This window comes from Pipra filicauda, unplaced genomic scaffold, assembly GCF_003945595.2.
Source record: "Pipra filicauda isolate LSUMZ 115617 unplaced genomic scaffold, ASM394559v2 scaffold9_size5747161_pilon, whole genome shotgun sequence".
NCBI lineage: Eukaryota > Metazoa > Chordata > Aves > Passeriformes > Pipridae > Pipra > Pipra filicauda.
Window position 1 is genome coordinate 1,425,767 of NW_024105198.1, and position 20,162 is coordinate 1,445,928.

Genomic DNA, 20,162 nt, shown 5'->3' on the forward strand with positions numbered 1-20,162 from the left:
GCCGAGTCTTTGTTCCTTTTCTGTTCATTGTCACTGGTAGAGCCTTGGCGAGGACTCCTTGAGAGTAGACATAATTTAGAGGAGGTTAAGGGAGGGAACAGGCTATGGGGGTGCAGTGACATCAGATGGCCAGGAATACATCCTGTGGCTGAGCAGTGCTCCTGGGAGCTGTGAAGGTTCTGAAGGAAATCTGCATCATCTGTAAGGCTACAGCAGAAAACTCAGGGCCAAGGCCGTATGAGAAGGGCAGGTACTGCTGGTGCTGCTCTGAGAAGGTGCTAAAGGGCAGCAAACACAACCTGCCACGCTCAGAAGATTGTTCTGGTGGGAGGGGATGCAGAAAAATTCATTTATCTTTCTGCACACACCCCTGCAAACAACACTGACGTTTTCCTTGCTTTGACTTCCTGGGGCACAGTGGCTTCAAAGTGAAGAGCTGGATGAGAACTAGCCAGTCTGCAGGTAGATAAACTAGATGGGAGGTAGATTTGGGAAAAAGAAATTACTTTTAATTCTCTGTGTTTTACCTGGACCATTTCCTTTAAGAACACTTACGAATGCTGAGGCTGCAGGGACTACACCTAAAAAACGAGTACAGCAACATCATCCTTCCTGGGTATGTACCAGTCCAGCTCCTCCATTCACAAAGGGACGTTTGGCTGATCCTGGAGCACCTACTGCCACAAACAGTATCTCGGTACAAACAACAAGAGGGTGCTGTGAAGAAGCCATCCCTTTCTGACAGGGTGCTTATTGCCCACTAGATGGTACTAAGCACCGACTCCGAGATCGCCGGTTACACTGCCTGCTGTCAATAATATTTTCAGGCTCTGGGGGGTTGTTAGAAAACCTCTTGGTTTCGATCCATATCCAGCTTTATAAATAGGTGGGTTCTGTCCCTTTCGGTGTCATCGTCAGTTCAGCATGGGAAATGGTGTGATGCAGATTAAAATAACAGGCCTGGAGGCACCGAGAGCATGTGTGAGTCTCAAGTGCTGCCGCCTTTGCTTTAGACAACACATTCAACCCCCGTACAGAGAATGACCCAGTTCCTCTAAGGATTTTTTTTTTTGTGTTGAATCCTTATTGCACTTGGATTTTATAGTTCCTGGGGGCTTTGGGGTGCATAGAGCACACACATCAATGCTTTCCTCCCTGATAAACACAGCGGGGTTCATTGTGCCAGGTGAAATGTGTACACTGGAAATCATCTGTGGCTGGGAAATTGTTTGCCCGGCTCAGATTTCTTCCCAGCTCTGACATTCTGCTTTTGCTGGGCTTTTCCCTGCAGACACACCTGAGCAGTCCCATGGGGCAGCAGAGCCACCAGGCCACTGACAGGTCACACAGTGTCACCTCTTCCCAGGCAGAAGAGCCAGGGAAAGGCTGGGACTTGGCTGAAAACATGGGTTGGAGCTGGTCAGTGGGTGCTCTGCTTGGCTCACCTGGAAGGGATCAGGAGTTTGTTAAAGCATCCTTTTCTCCCCTACTTAAGGGGCAGGAGGGTGTCCCACACTTTCCCCAGCAAAGCCACAGTGCCCAGTGCCAGCGCTGAAGGGGTGATTGCTGCTGCCTTCCTCTTCTGGAGGGAAATTAAACCAAAACTAATAACAGAAAAGTGACCTTGGCAAGTCAAACAGTTCGTTTCAACCTGCATCCTTGATGGCATGGTACCTTAACTGCTGTGGAGCCCAGCAATGCTGGAATCTTTAAGCTGTGCCCCTCCAGTATGGAGATACGTGCATTTCCATAGCAACAAAAACAGGTGGATTTGCTTACAAACAGTGTTTTGTACAGCTGAGAATAGCCACATTTCCACAAAATTCTTAAAAAAAGACACAAATGCTAGTTTGGATATTAAGATTAATATATTTAATCTTTCTTGTTTGTAAAACAAGACATAAATTTTGTGTATAGATATAATTTATATATTTTTTTAATTTATATATAATATATACAGACAATAAAAAAATTTTCCTCTGTATTAGACTGAGAGATTTATGGAGGAATGATATAGGCATAACGGGGAGCTTGAAGAAACTCAGAGTTTCATAACAGGTTATTCCCAGGGAAAAGGAAAACACGTCTCCCTGTCAGCCTTCAGCACTGTAACAGGCCTGGCACACCACGGGCTGACGTCCCAATTGGCTCTTCCACTGGATATTTGCTACATGGTTCTTGAAATCAGGAGGCTGTCCCACAGCAGGATCCTCTCTGCCTTGCTGACAGCCCAAGGCCAGGACAGCCACGGGCCAGGGGAGGTTATTGCACTGGGCCGAGGGCGCGCGCGTTAAAAGCACATTGTGCATTCCCACAGCTCCTGCGGAAGAACGAGACGTTCCGAATGTGCATATTTGTAAAAAACGACAGAGGTGGGAAGCGACTGATCCTACGGAGATCCCTGATCGTTCCCCAAGCACTGGGGCAAGCGGGCTGGGTTTGATCAATGCCGTGACCTCCCTTTCCAGCCGGAGGGGGTGGGATGGGGAGACGCGGGACCCGCGCTCCCCGTGCACGCGGGAAGTGCAGTGGGTGGCAGGGTAAGGGCAATGCCATGTGTAACCTTGCGTTTTTCTCCTTGCTCTGTTTTGGAGGTGACTGCAGCGAAATACCAATTAAGGCTGTCTGATTGATTATATCTAGTAGCTAGACTGGGAGGAGGAGGAGGGGAACCTTGGGGTGGGAAGGAACGCAATTAGGAATCATTTTACCATTCACCTGCAAGTGAAAAAAAAAACCAACAAAACCAAACCCAATCGAAAAAACCCAACTTCAAACAAATAACCATCACACAGTACTGAATAATGCTTCTTATGGCAGTCAGCCTGGTGAAGACAGCAAAAGAACCCCAACACCCTGGCAAGGAGGACAGCCCCTGTCTGGCTCCCAGACAAAGCTGATCTAGGGTTCCTCTCTAGTGGTCACGGTGAAAGGAAATAGGAGAGGGTTTGGGGCAGAGCCTTGGAGGCAAGAACCTGACCTCTAGAGAATGGTGTGAAAGAGGTTTCCTCTCAGCTGCTAGCCCAGCTTCTGGCTTGCGATGGTCAAAGATCAGTCTGGGTTCCTTGCAGGGTCTCATGGATACAGGCATCCAGAAGAGGAAGGGGAACACAGAATTGTTTAGGCTGGAAAAGATCTCTAAGATCATTGAGTCCAACCGTTCCCCCAGCACTGCCAAGCCCACCACTAAACCATGTACCCAAGGGCCACAACTACACATCTTTTAAATACCTCCACAGATGGTGATTCCACTACTTCCCTGGGCAGCCTGTCCCAAACCCTGACCACCCTTTCAGTGAAGAAATTTTTCCTAATATCCAATCTAAACCTCCCCTGGCACAACTTGAGGCCGTTTCCTCTTGTCCTGTCACTTGTTGCCTGGGAGCAGAGCCTGACCCCCACCTGACTACAACCAGGGAATTGTAGAGAGTGAGAAGGTCCCCCTTGAGCCTCCTTTTTTCCAGGCTAAACACCCCCAGCTCCCTCAGCTGCTCCTCATCACACTTGTGCTCCAGTCCCTTCCCCAGCTCTGTTTCCTCCTCTGGACACGCTCCAGCCCCCCAATGTCCTTCTTGCTGTGAGGGGCCCAAAACTGAACCCAGGATTCGAGGGGCCTCCCCAGTGCCCAGCACAGGGGACAGTCACTGCCCTGGTCCTGCTGCCACACTGTTGCTGGCACAGGCCAGGTGCCCTTGGCCTCCTTGCCCCCCTGGGCACACACTGGCTCATGTTCAGGTGCTGTGCACCAGCTCCCCCAGCTCCTTTCCCCACGGGCACTTTCCAGCCACTCTGCCCCAGCCTGGAGCTGCAGGGGGTTGTTGTGACCCAAGGGCAGGACCTGACACTTGGCCTGGCTGAACCTCATCCAGCTGGCCTCAGCCCATGGATCCAGCCTGTCCAGATCCCTCTGCAGAGCCTTCCTGCCCTCCAGCAGATCAACACTCCTGCCCAACCTGGTGTCCTCTGCAAACTGTCTGAGGGTGCCCTCAATCCCCTCGTCCAGATCATTGATAAAGGTGTTAAACAGGACTGGCCCCTACACTGAACCCTGGGACAGCACTAGTGACTGGTCCCAGCTGGATTTAACTCCATTCCCCACCACCCCCTGGGCCCGGCCATCCAGCCAGTTTCTCCAGGAGAATCCTGTGGGACACAGTGTCAAAGGCTTTACTAAAGTCTAGGTAAACAACACCCACAGCCTCTCCTTTACCCACTAACTGAGCTTCCCTGTCATAAAAGGAGACCAGGCTGGTCAAGCAGCACTTGCCTTTCACAAACCCACGCTGGCTGGGCCTGATCCCCTTGTTGTCCTGTACATGCCATGTGATGGCACTCAGGACTATCTGCCGCATGACCTTCTCAGCACTGAGGTCAGACTGACAGGCCTGTAGTTCCCTGGATCCTCCCTACTTGCAGGCATTAAGCCCATGCCTTTTGCACAGGCAGTACCTGTGCTCAGGACTAGAGCACTGGTGCCTAAGCTGTGACAGTAGAGCCCAGTAGGGTGACCTAGCTCTGTCCCAGGATCATGGCATCCTGCCTGTGCTAGGACTACTTCCCAAGCCCTAGCATAGCAGCAGGGACTTTCACCCCTGCTGTATCCCTGTAGATCCCTTCTGCTGCTAATGATGTCGTGTTTGTGGACCAGGAAGATCCTGGAGGCAGAAGAGCTGTTTACGTGGCAAGACACTGGTTTGGCTCCACACTGCCCAAGTGAAGCCAGAAGATTTCAGCTCAGCATCTGATAACTCACTGGCCCACCACAAACTGTGACAAAGGTCCTTGCACCAGTGAGGCCCAGAACCCCATGGAACCAAATTAGTGTGGAGATGGGGCAGCTGTGCCTCCCAAGTACCGTCACCGACAAGGCCAGCGCGGGAGAACAAGCAAAGAAGCTGCTTGAGCCCCACAACGAGCTGGTTTGAACAGCTTGTGACAGGGCATGAATTCACCCTTCAAAACCACCACCAACACCACCACCATCCATCCTGCAGAGATCAAAGAGTGTCTTGGCTACTGCAAACTCCGGTGGATGTGGGGCTGCAGACACGCATCCTCACCAGACCCGTGAGACTGGAGAACTGTCAGCACGTGGCCTGGCACACACTGGCTTGTTGGTCTTCACAGCTGGCTTACTTATTGATCAGCGTCTTTAGGGAGCGTGTCAGCGTGCTCATGACAGTGGCAACCGTGGCTGACTGGCGGGCGAGCTGCTCCACGGTCTGCTGGTGGCTCAGCATCCTGGCCGTGGACTCCTCCGCAGCCTTCAGGAGGAAGGTGTAGTTTCTCACCACTTCCTCCACCTTCGTCAGCAGCTCTTGGCGCTGGGACTCCGAGCGCACGACGTACACCAGCCTCACAAAGGTCTCGATGAGGCTGCTTAGCACCTGGAAGCTGCTCGTGATGGCAGAGAGCATGTGGGAAGGGCTCTTGTCCACGGCTGCGACGCGGCGGCAGGACGCCCGAAACTCCTTGAACTTGAGGGCGAGCTCTTGCTTGTACTCAGCCAGCTGGGAGATGTAGGGTTTGCAGTCCCGGACATCAGGGCTCAGCACACACTGCCTCAGGATAGTCAGGAGCTCATTGGTGTCCAGCTGCACTTGCAGAAACCCGTTGGGAAAGCTGTAGGCGTGGCCTCGAAGGGTGTTGATCTTTGCCAAGCTCCCCTCAAAACTGGAGGTCCTTAAATCTATTTCCTGGGTCTGACTGTCATTGGGACTGCTGCAGGCTGTTGCATCTAGGACCTGGAGAGTCCTGCTCATGACTGGGACCATCTGATTGTCCAGCTTCATTCCCGGGAGTATCTGCATGGGGATGGAATAGGACAGCTCATCCTTTTCACTCCCATCATCTGCAACATCACATTTCCTGTAGTAGAAGCAGTACCGGATGGAGCAGCACTTCTCGTCCTCCGTGTCTTCATCCCGCAGCTCAGCAGGACTTGGGTACATCTCCTCCTGGACAGAGAACACTCCTGAAGCCTTCTGGTTCTTTTTATCCTGTGCTATCTGGACATAGGAGGGGTCAGCCACTCCAGAGGCTTCCAGGATTTTGCTCTTCAGAACAGGACAGATGATGCTGGGCTCAGGCTCTTTCTGGGGGCCTTTCTGCTTGGTCGTATAGATGTTCTGGTAGATGTCAGAGGACAAGGATGTCCTATCAGTCTTATCTATTTCACTGACACTGTAGCGACGCAAGAGCTTTCTGTAGTGCGGTGCTCCCATGCACTCCCCTGGGGAAGTGCACGTTGCCAGACAGGACACGCCGTTCTCTGGATCTGACCGGTAGTCTCTGGACTCTAAACTTGTGGATCGTATCCGTTTGCCTTTGGAAGGGCTGCTCATGCTTGTCAGCCTAATGGCTTCTACTTGCTTTTGGTCATCTGCAACTTTATCCCTCCCTCTCCTCTCCAGTTCTGGTATCACCAACTGATTCGGGGGTGGCCTCATTCCCCTGCAAATCCTCTTGCAGTCACAGCTGCGCCTCTGCTCCCTGGACATCCCCGGGACTTTTTGCACAGGACTGCTCCTTAGCTGGCAGCTGCAGCGCCCAGGGGCAGGTGGGTGCAGATACTCCTGTGGTGGGAGGTCACCTTTGCTCTTTGGCTTGAGCAGCTCTTCAAGGAATTCCAGCTCGTACTGCTTCACCTTCTGCAGCTGGGCCTGCCGCTCGTCCGTCTCCTTCTTCAGCCGGGTCGGAAACGTTGCAGAGAACAGCTTCCTGAACCTGAAGGGAGCTTTTGGGGCTTTGGGTTTAGCTGGGACATCAGCATCTTGTTGGGTCACCTCCGGTACTTTTTCTACTTTTTTAGAAGGCACAGTGCTAATCTGCAGGCTCTCAGATCTGGGCATCAGCTGGATTGGCCCTTTGGCTTCCTCACTGGTGCTCCTGAAAATGCCACCAGGTGATGGAGAGTGCACTTTGCCGCTCTCAGCTTTTAAGATTTTGGCTGAACTTTCCTGTTGCACTTTCTGTCCTGGGTTTGAAGGAGCTGTGTGTTTCTGCAAGACGAGGCTCGCAGCTTCCCCACCTGCCTTCTGCCCTGTCTCTACACCTGCAGCTTTTCCTGGAACATCTTTACTCACTTTTTGCTGGTAGCTTTTAGAGGCAAAAGTCTTACTGGACATCATTTCCTCACCTGCTGAAGCGAGGTGGAAAGCTTCAGCCTGACTGCCGTGAGCTTCTTTAGGGCTTGGAGAGACTTCACAGTGCTGCTGCTGAGAGAGTTGCTGCTGCTGCTGCTGCTGACAGTTGCATAATGTCTCTGCAGTTTGTGGACCTCCTTTAAGTGTCAAAGGCTTGCTGCTGGCTAATGCACAGCTGCTGGTACCGTTCACATTCTGGTCCTCTTTTAAGGCTGATACCACTTGGGGAGCTGAGGCTTTTGCATTTGCCACTTGCTGCAGAGCAGCTGAAATGATGGCTGGAGTTACACAGCTTTTTTGATCCAGGAGGAGCTTGGAGCTTGGCTGCACCTCTTTGGGCACCTTCTCTTGCAGATCCTGTGACTGCTCCCTGCTCAGGGCTGCTGTGGGATGCAGAGATACCTCAAAGGCAGCTTTTGTGTGGCCTGCACCTTTGCTTTCAGTGCTTGGCACTGGAGCGCCCTTGTTCTGCTCACTGAGCTGGGGGGTCAGCCCTGGCTGGACAGCTGAGGTGTAGCTCTGCTCAGCATGCTGCTGCTCCTGTTTGCTGTTGCAGCTGGTAAGGCCAGGACTTTGGGGAGAGGAAGCTGGCTTCACTGAAGGGTTTGGCTCCTGGTGGCTCAGGGGGTAGGGTGAGGTGAGAACAGCCTGGGCAGCACAGCTCTGGATTCGGAAAGGCAAGTCCTTCCTGGTCAGGAGGTTTTCTTTGTTGATGTGTTGCGTGAGGAAGTAGGCTGCGTTCTGATGCTGCTTCATAGCAGAGACCATCTCCGAGACATCGGTGAGCTCTGAGGAGTTCGTCTCATGGCCAGAGTCCAAGGAGGACTCGGGAGTGATGGCAGCCAGGACAATAAGACCTGAGGAGGGACACAAAGAAAACCCCACAACAAACCTCACATCACCCCTGTGTGGAGGAGAGGGGAACTCCAGGTGGCAGGAGGGTCTCAGGAATGCAGGACACATGATTCCATTGGAAAAACTTTCGTGACTTTTCACTAATAAGAGTTAATGCTTTTAAGTGAGGTCGCTTTTCAGCACTGAGCTGTCTTGCTAGATAAATTCAGCAAGAGCTCCTGGCCCAGGAAAAGGTCCTGGGAAGTTTTCTAGTGTTAGTGGAAACACTGGACCACCCTACAGGGGCTTCTCTGGTACCAGAAGGAAAATCGGGCAACAGCTATTCTGCCATAGTGAGTAGGGCAACCAGGGCAGGGAGAGGGACAAAAGACTGTGATGCCAGCAGGCTGGTCCTAGAGTCACCCATCTGACAGCAGGTTTGCCCTGTGAAGGCCTCACACCCTGCAAAACCCGTGGCAACCTGCAAAGACTGATGGCCAAATGTACCAGCTGAGTGGGGTCACAGTGGGGAGGAACTCATGCTCACAGTACTGGTCTGTTAGTGACTCGCCCCAGTATCGTGGCATGTGGACCACGGCAGATATGGGATAACCAAGAGACTCCTTCAGCCACTGCCAGGGAGAGGAGTCCCACCTCAGCTTCTTAGAAATCTTCTGAGCAGCAGCTTGGCTGCTCCTGCTAGAGCCTGTTGCCACAACTTAGTTTTTACTAGAAGCTGCTCCACAGTCCCATAGGATGGGAGAAGGAGACTAAAGGGAAGGACGTACAATAGGAAAGAAAGGCTACAGGGAAAAAAGGGAGTCACAGCCACTGAAATACCTGCTGTCTGCTGTGGTGGGGGATGCGGGCAATCCTCTGAAGCAGCCAGGGCTTCCAGTGCCTGCAGGGTGGACACCAGGGCATCATCCAGCTCTTGGGCGTGGTCCCGGACCGTCCGTGGTTGCACGCTGTCTATCAGCGTGACAGGGATCTCGTCGTAGAGGATGCCACAGAGGTGCCGGCCCTGCTCCTGGCTCTGGGCAGCTGCCGCCCGGCGCTTGGGGTCATCCTCGTCGGAGCTGTTGTCTCGGAAGCCAGGAGGAGGGGCGGCGATGGCGGGGAGCAGGGACGTTGTCTCGTCTTCTTCCTCATCGTTCCCGGGAGGGGGAAGCGACATCAAGTCCACCATGTTGTCCCGGGTGGTGCCAGGCTTGCCCCCCATGCATGAGGCCAGCCGGCTCTTGATTTTGGCCTGGCAGGACTCGCAGTAGAAGTGCGAGGCGTCGCTCCGCAGGTGGGTGTCTATGGTGTGTGCCCTGGCCCTGCTCGCGTGCCTGTCTTGGTCGAGGCCATCCGGGTCATACTCGTTGGCAGCCCCGTTGTAGCCTTGGCCAGAGCTTTTGGAAGTGGGGTCAGATTTGGTCCTGGGACGAGTTTCCTCAAAAAAAATCAGGTTTTCATTGATATCCGTGCCGCTCTCTCTTTCCTTCCTCTGCTCTCGCATGTGCAGGTAGCAAAAGCGGATGAGCTCCGAGTCAGAAGCCCTGGTGGCGGAAGCCCCGGCTGCTCCGGTGACAGTGGCAGAGCCACCCACCAACCCGTTCTCTTTCTTTCCCACGTGCCCTGCCCCGGCAGGCCGGTGGAAGTTGTGTGTGTTGATGTAATCTAAACCAAAAACACAACAGGAATGTTAGCAGCAGCACCCGGGGGAAGGAAAAACAGCATGGGGAAGCTCCTGCTCACCCTGGAGAAGCACCCATGTACTCTCTGCCCTCCATTCCCCAGCAGGCTGGACTGCAGTGGGACACGTGTGTGCCCTGCAGCACAGCCAGGCCACCTTCCAAAAACCTGCTGGGCCTATCTGCCCAGGGAGAAGAAATGTCCTGCATGTACAGACCATAGAATTATCAAATGGTTTGGGTTGGAAGGGACATTTCAAGGCCATCTAGTCCAATCTCCCTGCAATGGGCAGGGGCATCTTCAACTAGATCAGGTTGTTCAGAGCCCTGTCCAACCTGACCTTCAATGTTTCCAGTGTGTGGGTCTCTCAAGAGGAAAGGGATAAGCCTGAGAGGTACCATGTGTGGCTACCAAGAGCAGGAGGGAACTGCTGACACTGAAGACAAGGGACCTTCTGGCTCTGAGATATCAACCCCTTCCTACAATAAGAAGAAAAGAGAAGACACGGAAGAGGCAGAAGGGAGAGGAACATACAGAGATTTACAGGGTGCATGTGGAAGGTGGCCAGCTCAAAAAAAGCCCACGTGGTATTGAAGGAGCTGACTTGCCTTTCTTTCCCTAAATGAATAAATCTGGATTCCCATTAAAGAATCCCATTAAAAGAGTTGTTAAAGTGTATTAGTGAAGCCCTTAGGTGTGGCTGAGCTGCAGTGATGGTGGAGGTCAGAAGAGCCTAGAGGGTGGCTGGACAGGATTTAGGTGCCAGCAAAAGCCCTGTGACACACTAAGGTAGCATGCCACCTGCTTGTGGGGTTTGCTCCATTATCTCCAAAATTATCACATGCTATAGAGTTTAATGATATAAATTTTATAAAGCAAAATATTATGACATTTATGATAAAAGAGTATTGACTTTAAAGCTTTTTCTTTTTGATGAGGAATTAGATCAATGCCACCATGGACCACCAGCACAACTGATCAGTGCCCTTTCACAGACAGCTTTGAGGCATCAGAAATACTGTTCTGTTCCTTCCTCTCCATCTCCCCGCCCATCTCTTTTCCAGACTAACCACGGCAAATTCCTTTAACCTTTCCCAACAGGTCTGTTTCCTAAATGTCTCAAGCTTTCTTACTGCTCCAGGCAGGATTCTCTCCCTGTTAGCTACCTGGGAAAATGCCTTGTATCTGTGCTGCGTGACAGCAGCAAGGACAAGAAGCAAGATGCCAGTAGGTTGCTGGGGGCAGAGCTGGGCAGAGCCAGAGGAGGGCTGGCCAGCACATCCAGCACTGACACAGGGACGCAGGTGCCACATCACTGATCCACCAGCCACATCCAGAGGGCAGCAGGAGCAGCCTGGCTGCATGCACCAACAAGGACCTTCAGCCTCAGTCTGCCTGCTCACTGGCAAGAAGAAATTGTCACAATTTTTGCCTAACATTGGCCAGACCAAGCAGTGCTCCTCAGGAGACTGCTAAATGTGGTGCAGTATTGCCTTTTGGGGAGGCATCCAATGTAGTTTGGCTGTGTTTAAGTGACAGACACACCCCCAGCCCCCTGTCCCTTGCTGCCCACGATCCATGTGTTATTTCTGTCTGGCTGATGGCTATTGGATCAGGCTGGCTCTGAAAGAGCCTGCTGCTCTTGCTGTGAAGCATCTACCTGTGACAGCCTGCCCTTGCTCACTTGGGCAAGGCAAGTGGCTGAAATACTGCTTGGCCAGTAGTCCAGCCCTCAGGAGAGGCATCTGTCTGCATTGCAGGTTGAACTGTGCAGCTGTGCTGAGAATGGCTGCCAGGGGATGCAGGTTCTGTCTTACCAAGGATAAATTAAATCAAACAAATCCTAATTAAATTCATTAGCTCAACAAATTGGACAATTTGTCTCCCCAAACACACGTTTTTATTATACTGTTGATCACCTGCAGTGCTAAAATCCCCACTCAACCCAAAGTCTCTTTCATTTGTGGCCATGCCAGTGCTCGGAAATGCTGTGTGGGGGAACACATGAGGGGACATGTGGGATGTGGCAGGGTGGCACAGGCTGAGGCAGAGGCTTTCCCAAACCCAGACACCTCCAGTGGATCATGTCCATGCCTCACTGGCTGCTCATGATGAGCCAGGGCCTGCTGCTGAATGGGGCCAAACCCCTCAAATCCATAATCCAGCTGCTGGATGCTCGGGGGGTAAAAGTTCCTGAGAAAGAGCTGAGAGAGCAATTAAGGGCAGAGAGCTGCTTGGCTGACAATGGCTCCTGATGGGAGTGGGGGAAAGAAGGGGCAGGGACGACGGAGGGCAAGGCTCTGGCATATGGCTCTGCAGGGAAATGCAGAGAGATGGATCTAACTGACAACACTGGGACAGCCTGTGCATTTCTAAAAATGTCTGCAGTTCAGCAGGAGGTTTTAATGGGCCTCAGGGAAGATGGATGTGCTCCTCTTCTAGGTAAAAGCATGGGCCAAGGCTTGATTTTACATTTAAGATGCTGGCACAGCCTGCCTGCAGCCTGGGAAGTCAACCGTCTGGGCTAACAGTTCATCCCAGTGGGGCTTTCTTATCACTCCTGCAAGGATGTGCTAATGATCAGCAGTCCCTGCTCCCTGTGATCCACCCAGCTCCTGACAGCTCAGCCTGCAGCCCTTTGAGACCAGAACTGTGAGCAGACTTTTCCCAATACACACTAAATTCACTCCTTCTGAAGGACGGCTGAGCAGCTGGGCCGAGTGTGCAGGGTCTGCAGGGAAACTGCTCCGCTCCACTGGTCACAGAGGTTTTCACTGCACCTCTGAGGATAGAACAGGCCATCCAGGGAGGGGCTGGCTCAGACCCATTGCTCCACTGCTGTCCTACCCAGACTGTGACTCCCCCTTACCCCCAGCAGAGTGACATTGGCTTCTTGAGACTGTCAAGAAAAGGGCAAAGGCAGAGGTTTGGACCACACCCATGAAGGAAAATCTCCCCAAGAAAAAATCCTGGCTATTGTCATCATTGCTAGAGTGTGGAAAAACACCACTTGCACCCTGTGGGTGCCACCGGCCTCCTTCCAAGCCCTTGGGTATGTTCTGGGATGCTCTCCCCACCCTGTGACTCCCCACAGCCATGTGCCCCATGTGTCCCAGTAGCCCATGTCAGGGTGACATGAGCCAGGGAAGGACCACTCTGATGATGGCCAGTTAAGTTGGAAACACCCTCTGCTCACAGCATATGAATATGTTCCCATAGGGCACCCAGAGCAGGGAGCACAGTGACAGCTGTCAAACGGAGCCACAGGGGAAGAAGGAAAAGGAAACTGCTTATACTCACACCATCATCAACTGCCAGGCCTTTGCCTGGATTCACTGAGGTTGCTGCAGGTGCTTTCTTGATGCCTCTTGTGAGGGTGTCCTCCCACATGTGCTGAATCTGTGTCCAAGTGCCTTCCCCAATGGCACCAAGTCGTCTCCCAGGGACCCTGCTAACTCTCTGCACTCCTCCCACCTCCCCAAGCCAGTCTCACCTCGAGGAGGGAATTGTGACACTGCCAGCTAAACTAAAAACTTGCCTGAAGCTGCAGCTTCACTTGGGAGGTCTTGGGGCAACCTTCCATAGAGCTCTGGGTTGGTATTTTACCCATATTTTGTATTTCCCAATACAAAACACATCTGATGTGAACACCTGCATGGAACAGCAGCATGGCTGGCCCTTGTTTGAAATCACTCCTGAGAATCACTGATCTTTCCTGAGCATGACTCACACCTGTAATCCATCCTCAAGGAACAGCATTGGTGCCTGTCAGGACAGAACCTCCTGTTGTGCCCAGACCAGCCTTCTGCTCCTTGCATCAGGCTGAAAAGCTGGGACATCAAAGTTGCCTTCCTGATTTGGGAAACAGCAGAGCAGCCATGCTTGCAGAGCTGCCCGTGCAGCTCAGCCCCCCAGGATGGAGGCAGCAGTATCCAAAGGCAGCAGAAATGCAGTCCAATGGACCTCATGTAGGTCCCTGGAGCCGGGATGCCATCCAAGGAGCATGTGCTGCATCCCTGCGGCAGCACACAGGCTGTTCTGTGAGGATCCAGCATTTAGCTGGCAGCATTACAGGTCTTCTCAAACAGCACCTCCTGGATCTGCTCCAGGAGTTGCCAGAACAACACTCACAGCGAGCGTTTGCGGCTTGAGCTGACACCGCAAGCCAGAGCCTATCCAAAGCGAGGACTTGTGTCCCTGCTCCTTGCCTTCTGGTTAAAAGGGAGGCTGCTCGTTCTCGGGGTGAGTGGGAGCAGAGGGGAGATGCCAGAGAAACCCTTCACCTTCCTAATGCTGCAGAGCCCTGGGTGGAGGGAGGAGAGGGAGGGGGAGGCTGGGGAAGGGGCTCGCACAGAAAGCAGAGGCTGAAACGTACCTGCCTTGATAATCTGAGGTGGGGGTGGCTGGCTGGGGGCCCTGGACAGGATCATCTTCTTGGAGTCCACCAGCAGACGGCAGTAGCCCGCGATGAGGCAGGCAAAGTTGGTGGCTTCAGGCCACTCCATCAGCAACACCAGCGGCTGGAAGGCAAGAGAGGCAAAGCACGTGAGGGCCACGAGGCTCAGCTGACAGGGAGCAGAGCTCCACAGGGGCTGCACCAGTCACTGGTGTGACTGGTGAGCTGCTGGCACTTTCAGCACTCGCACAGGAAAAAACCAGCCAGGTGCACATCCTTGCTCCAGCCCACCCACAAGAAAGTGCCTCGCTGCAGCTGTGATTCCTGCTTGCTGACTCCCCTGAGGATGAGGAAAGAGCTGGAGCCCCACTGGGCACAGGCTGTGTGTGGCAGAGCCCCCACACAACTGCCTTCTGATCATTTGTCTGCCTGTCGATGCTCTAAGCCTACCTGCAAGCACCAGTTTAACCTTGGGAGCTCAGGGAGTTTGTGGAGTCTCCAGCTGCCAGAACCTCTGTTCCACTGCAGGCACCACGTCTCCCCCCCCATAAACTAAGACATCTGCTTCCAGCAAGATGCCAAAGGGGCCAAGCCCCATGACAGGCTCCCCCAGCTACCACTCCGTGCCTGTGGGTCTTATTTAAATCTATCCCTTTGGAAAATTAAATTTGTGCTTGGGAGCAGATGGTGTCTTCTCTTTTAGGAGAGTGTTTATTCGCATGCTAAAAAAGATCTTTGCTTTAAGGAGAAATAAAAATCAGACATGATCTGTGTGACATGTCACCTCACGGCACAGTCGAGCAGCAGACAGCACAACTCCCTGACTCCCAGCTTGTCCCAAGGAGAAGACGAGCTATCCTGGGGAAGCTGTTGGGGTGGGATTCACTCTCACCCACCCCTGTGAGGTCTCCTATGCACTGCTGGGACCCCACACAGCTCAGTCGAGTGGTCCACGCTCGGCCTGAGCCCCCAGCACTGCTCAAGGTAGACCCATGAGATGGAAAAAAAATTGACAGTGCCTTCAATAAAGTTATGGCAAGGCAGCTCCTGCCCTCATCTACCCCTTACACAAAGCACCCCTACCCAAAGGACCTTTGTATCCCGTTACAGGGCTTATCTGAAGCAGCTGGGGGACGTTTAGCTGCTGTGTCTCAGGCTGCCCCTCCTGCCATGCCCGGTCTCTTGCACACTGACAGCCCTCCAGGACTCTGAGGAACTCATTTACCACATTCAGGGCACACCAAGCCTGTTTTAAAAACCGCTCAAGCCTACGCAGTGTGAAAAGCATTAAAGCTATTTTGGTTTTCTTGTTTTATAACCACAGGAGGTTCCTGGTACCCACTGGCCAGTTCTGTACTCTGCTCAATATTTGCTTTTTTAAGCCACCAAGCCAATTGTGGCAGAGGAAGACCCGCCTTAGGCCAGCACGTCACACTCTGGACCACACACTGCAATAAACTTGTGTGTGAAGACATCAGCCCTGGGCAGAGCTGCATGTGATCCCCAAGCCACGCCAGCCCCTGGCAGGGGCAGATTTTCCCTTGGGCCAGGGTAAAAAAGTTCCCTCTTTGGCTGTTGTGCAGGAAGAGAAAGGAAAAGAAATAACTCGATGTGGAAGAGAAAGAGCCTGACAGGTGAATGTCCTCAAGACAGAGTAGTGAAGAGATTCTCCACATAGCTTGAGGGAGGCAGGCGTGCAACGGTGAGGGGGGTGACACCTCCTAGCCCAGCTCCAATCTTGACACAAGTGATGAAAGGAAACCATGTGTTCCATTTCTGTGTCTGAAGTACCCTTAAAACAAGTGTCTTGGCTAAGCTTCCTTGGTTTTTTCAAGCCATCTGTTGAATGGAGAGATATTTGTGCATTTTCCCCCCTCTGTTTTGTGGCAGCCGATGGTTGGAGTGCAACAGTGAGGAAGGGAACAAACCCCAGCGGGAGGGAGGCAATGGCTGATAAACATCCACTACCAGGAGAATAAACAAAGAGGCCAAGGTGGGTTGAGAATTCCCTTTCAAATGGAAAATTAGGAGGCAGTTTCCACCAAGTGTGAGTCCCACACCAGAGATTCACAGCCAGCTCTTGGGGACACCAAAGCAGAGTGGCACAGAGTTGTGGACCCTCAGTGCCTCCCTGTCAGCACTCACAGTCCAGCCCACAGTGAAGCCTCAGTACCCCAGCTGGGTATCTTTATCTCTGAGACCCATTCCCAGATTTGCTCAGCTTCCTCTGCTTCAGGATTTTTCCCACCCATCCTGAGATGGGACTGTAGGTTCTTGCTGGCAAGAAGCAGCCCCTGGATCAGTCCTCCTGAGGTACAACCACAGGACTGAGGGACAACCACCCTGACTGTAGTTTCTTGCCTACAAATGAAACAGAAGCACCAAGGTGCTGTGACCTCCCTACCAGGTGTCCAAGCAAGTCCAGCCTCCAGAACAGCTTCCAGCAATCAGTGCTTGGCATGCTGGGGTTAACTGTGGCACTCTGCTCTGAAAAAGAGGGATCTTAATACTGATTAGCATTACAGCTTAGAATGGGGTCTTAGAAATGATTACTCTCACATCTTGACAAGGGAGCTGCGTGAAAGTTCTTCTCTAATTGTTAAGCGTTCAAATATTGTTATTAGGGATTAAATCACTTAAGCTGCAGCACTCTGGTGATCTCCACATGGCCTGGGAGCCCACACTGCTGGGGCTCTGTGTCCTGCTGATGGATTATGGGCTGTTTACAAAGACACTGAATGTGAGCAAAGCTGTTTCAGTCAGGCTGTGCATCTCCCCTGGCCTTGGCAGCTTCTCTGCTGCTCACTAAGAGAGGTCTGGCCATAACACTTTTCCATGTGGGGTTACAAGACAGAATCTCTCTCTCACCTAGGTGGTTTTGCTGAGATTGCAACAGCTCAGCTACCTTTGAGACATCCACCCTGTTGCAACAGCCACTGCTGAAAGTGGCCAGCAGATCTGAGAGTTATTTATGGGGTCAAGAGGCAAAGAGGCAACATGATCACAGCAGCTTTGTTTCATTGGGAAATCAGGCCACAAAGAGGAGGTATCAGGGATGGCAGCTAATGGAGATGTTATTTTTAGGCATCAGCAACCTTGGTCACCCTGCTCCACGTAGGAAAAGCAAATGAGACCGTGCAGAGACAGCCAGGCACAGGAGAGCTGAGCAAACATTGACTTTGTGAACAGATGCATGAAAAATTTCCAACTGATGGTGCTAAGGGTTTTAAATGGTAAATTCAGGGCAGCTTTGCACGGAGCTGCTAAAGTAAGTACCACACAGGGCCGTGCTTTGGGCTTCTTTGTGATAGCCATGGCTTGCAGCAAATGGGATTGACCCCCTTTCCTTTGGAAACATCCTGCAAGAAGCAGCGAAGGCTCGTGCCTGTGGTCAGGACTGGCCTGGTCCCCAAGGGCTGGTGCACTTGAGGTGCACATGCAACACTCCTGTGTCTCCCTGCAATTGTTTTAACTTGCTGCTCAATCTCAACCAAACCTGACAAAAAGGCAGCAACCTGGAAGAGCACGAATCTTCATAAGTTTTCTAAACCCAGTGGTGCAGTAGAGCAGAGAGACTTCTGTGAGCAGCTGGAAGGCAGGGAAGGATGCAGCAGGAGCAAAACCAGTGCCATTCTTCTAAGACCCTGCTCCCTGCCCTGTCAGCACTGATTCAGATTTCCAGTGGGATGCCCAGGAAAAGGTTCGTCTCTGACCTGTAATACGCCAACATGTAAAGAAGGTAATTTTAAAGAGAATGCTCTTTCTACATCTAAATGTGTAATACCAGCCTGAAATTATTGGTGTTTTGGTCTTTCACTCATAATGGTTTTCTAGATTTTCTAGGCCTTGTGAGGAAAGGACACTTTTTCACTCCAAGTTTCCTGCTCGGCAACCAGTCACTCTGGAAAGTAAAACAAAATACATTTATACTGGATGGAAGAGATAACTTTTGCATTAGCTTATTAATGATATAGTGCTTTTTCTATTATGCCCTACCTTTAAATCAAACCTCAATGTCCTTCTGGAGGGTATTGTCTTGTTCAGATAAAGGCAAAGGTTTCATAGAAGGACATGTGGAGGAAATTTTATGTCCAGGATTATGCTAGAGGATTTTAATAGTCCTCATATTTAAATTAATTTATGACCTATGCAGGAAAATCTATGCATATGATAGCCCTTAAGCTTATGTGCATTTCCTTTTAGTCTCCCCCCCTTTATCATGTGCTCTGGGTCTTACCCTGCTTTCTTTAAAACAGTGCAGTATAAAGATGGGAGATGAATTTACATAATTTATGTTCCCTGGTTTACTTGAGGTGCACTGCCAAGTTTATATAATATAGGCACCCGGGCCTAACGAGACAGCAGTCGATTTTTCACTTCTACATTGACCTTTCCTTGTCTCCCCTTAAGCATTATGAACTCAGCTCTATCAATACCAGGCTGCTTGTGATTAGGACCACAATTTCCCACCTGTTGATCAATAAATGCCCTGCCTTGGTTTCCAGCAGACCTGCAGGTCTCTCCTTCCTCAGGGTTCAAGAAGTCGTCACCTCTGCCAGGTGAACACCCTCCTTGTGCCTTGCAGTCCTACAAAACTGGATGGAGAGGTACCTCTAGAGACTGCAGGCTTGTGGGGGGGGGTCTCCTCCTCTCTGCTTCAGTGCTGGTGCCGTGTCCCCTCTCTGTGCTGCTGTGTCCTGGGAAGGTGCAGGACACCTCCCCATCCTGCTGGAGCTGCCACCCTGGCTAGCTTTCATCTTCCCCCCCGGCTACTCAAAAGGCTCGGGGGATTTCTAACAACCAGAGCCTGCTGGTGCTTTTGGCATCCTCCACATTTCCTATCTGCTGAAGGAAGGCAGCTCTCAGGCCTCCCCAGGCTGCAGCACACCCAGGCTCCCTTCACGCCCACTGGGTGCCCGAGGGCTGCTTGTTTGGTTGAGGAGTTTTTAATTTCTTTTTTTTTTTTTAATTCCTTTTTAAGCGAACAAATCAAATTTGGCTTTGAGGGCCTTGGAAACTCATCCTCTCCACGTGTTGTCTGACTCTTGTGTTTCTGGCTGGCTCCCGTCTTTCTGGCTGGCTCCCGTCCTGGGTGCCTGCAGGCAGCGCTTTGGGTGGCGCCGGGGCTGGCACCACACACTGGGACGTGCTTTGCTTTACATCCCACTGCTCTGTTTTACATCCCACTGCTCTCTGCTTTACATCCCACTGCTTTGCTCTACATCCCACTGTGAGCGGGAATCTGCGCCCGCCCCTCCCACCCCATCTACTGAGCCAAAGGAAATCTCAACCCCTCCCTCTCTCCCACGAGGTGACAGTGTTTCAGCACGGCTTAATGCAAATAAAGACGAATCCAGCGTAAGGAACCAGAGCCTCCAGGTCCATCGTCACTCTGAAGCCTTGCTCTTCATGGAAACATCTGATAGGATTCAGCCAGTGTTTGCACAAGCAGGAGTAATGTTGGCCTCGCCTGCCCTTGTCAGTACGATGGGGCTCCCCACAGTTTTCAGACCACAAGCTGGCAAATACACAGAGGCCATTGGCCTGGGCACCCATGGCATGTCCCTGCAACGCTCAACTGGGGGAGCACCACTGGGTTCGGGGCTGGCTCCAGCAGGGAGGGCTCGGAGGGGTCACCATCATATCTCCAGTGAGAGGAAGGGGCTCTGTGGCTTCTTCCAGGGGGAGAGGGAAAGGCTGAACCCCAGCTGTGCATGGTATTTATTTTCATGGCAGGCTGGAAGCACACTGGGGGCCCCTGGGACACCAAGATCAATACCCAGATTCCAGGCACAGCAGCAGCCAGGGACCTTTGTGAATTAATTTTGCCTTTGTTTTCCTCTGTCAAGTCTTGATCTCGACTTAAGCACTGGCTGGCTGCAGGCCCTGCTGGAGACTGAAGTCAATTACCCAGATGCCTTTGATTGAATTGTGCCTGTCCAGCAGCCAGACACCCTGTGCTCATGCCCCACAGCCCCACACAGGGACAGGACACAGCCTGGAACAGCTCCTCTTTCAAGCTGCACACACTTGTTTTTGGGCTCAGGCGATCCAGCTGTCCCCCAAACATTCTTCCTTCATTCTCATTCAGAGTGCTTCAGCAGCCT

At 52.1% G+C, this 20,162-nt stretch overlaps 1 protein-coding gene across 4 annotated transcripts in view; it reads right to left on the bottom strand.

Annotated features, from left to right (window-relative positions):
• Window positions 1–3,593: 3,593 nt before the first annotated feature.
• The window catches only part of FRMPD3 (FERM and PDZ domain containing 3), a 58,290-nt gene continuing 41,721 nt past the window's right edge, over window positions 3,594–20,162 (bottom strand). For all 4 annotated transcript variants that reach the window (XM_039378120.1, XM_027725096.2, XM_027725101.2 and 1 more), the window contains 3 exons: window positions 14,035–14,179; window positions 8,820–9,644; window positions 3,594–8,002 (listed from right to left, as the gene is read on the bottom strand). In XM_039378120.1, coding sequence (XP_039234054.1) covers window positions 5,133–8,002; window positions 8,820–9,644; window positions 14,035–14,179 — 3,840 coding nt within the window. In that variant the 3' untranslated portion in view covers window positions 3,594–5,132. The remainder of the gene's footprint in view (window positions 8,003–8,819; window positions 9,645–14,034; window positions 14,180–20,162) is intronic.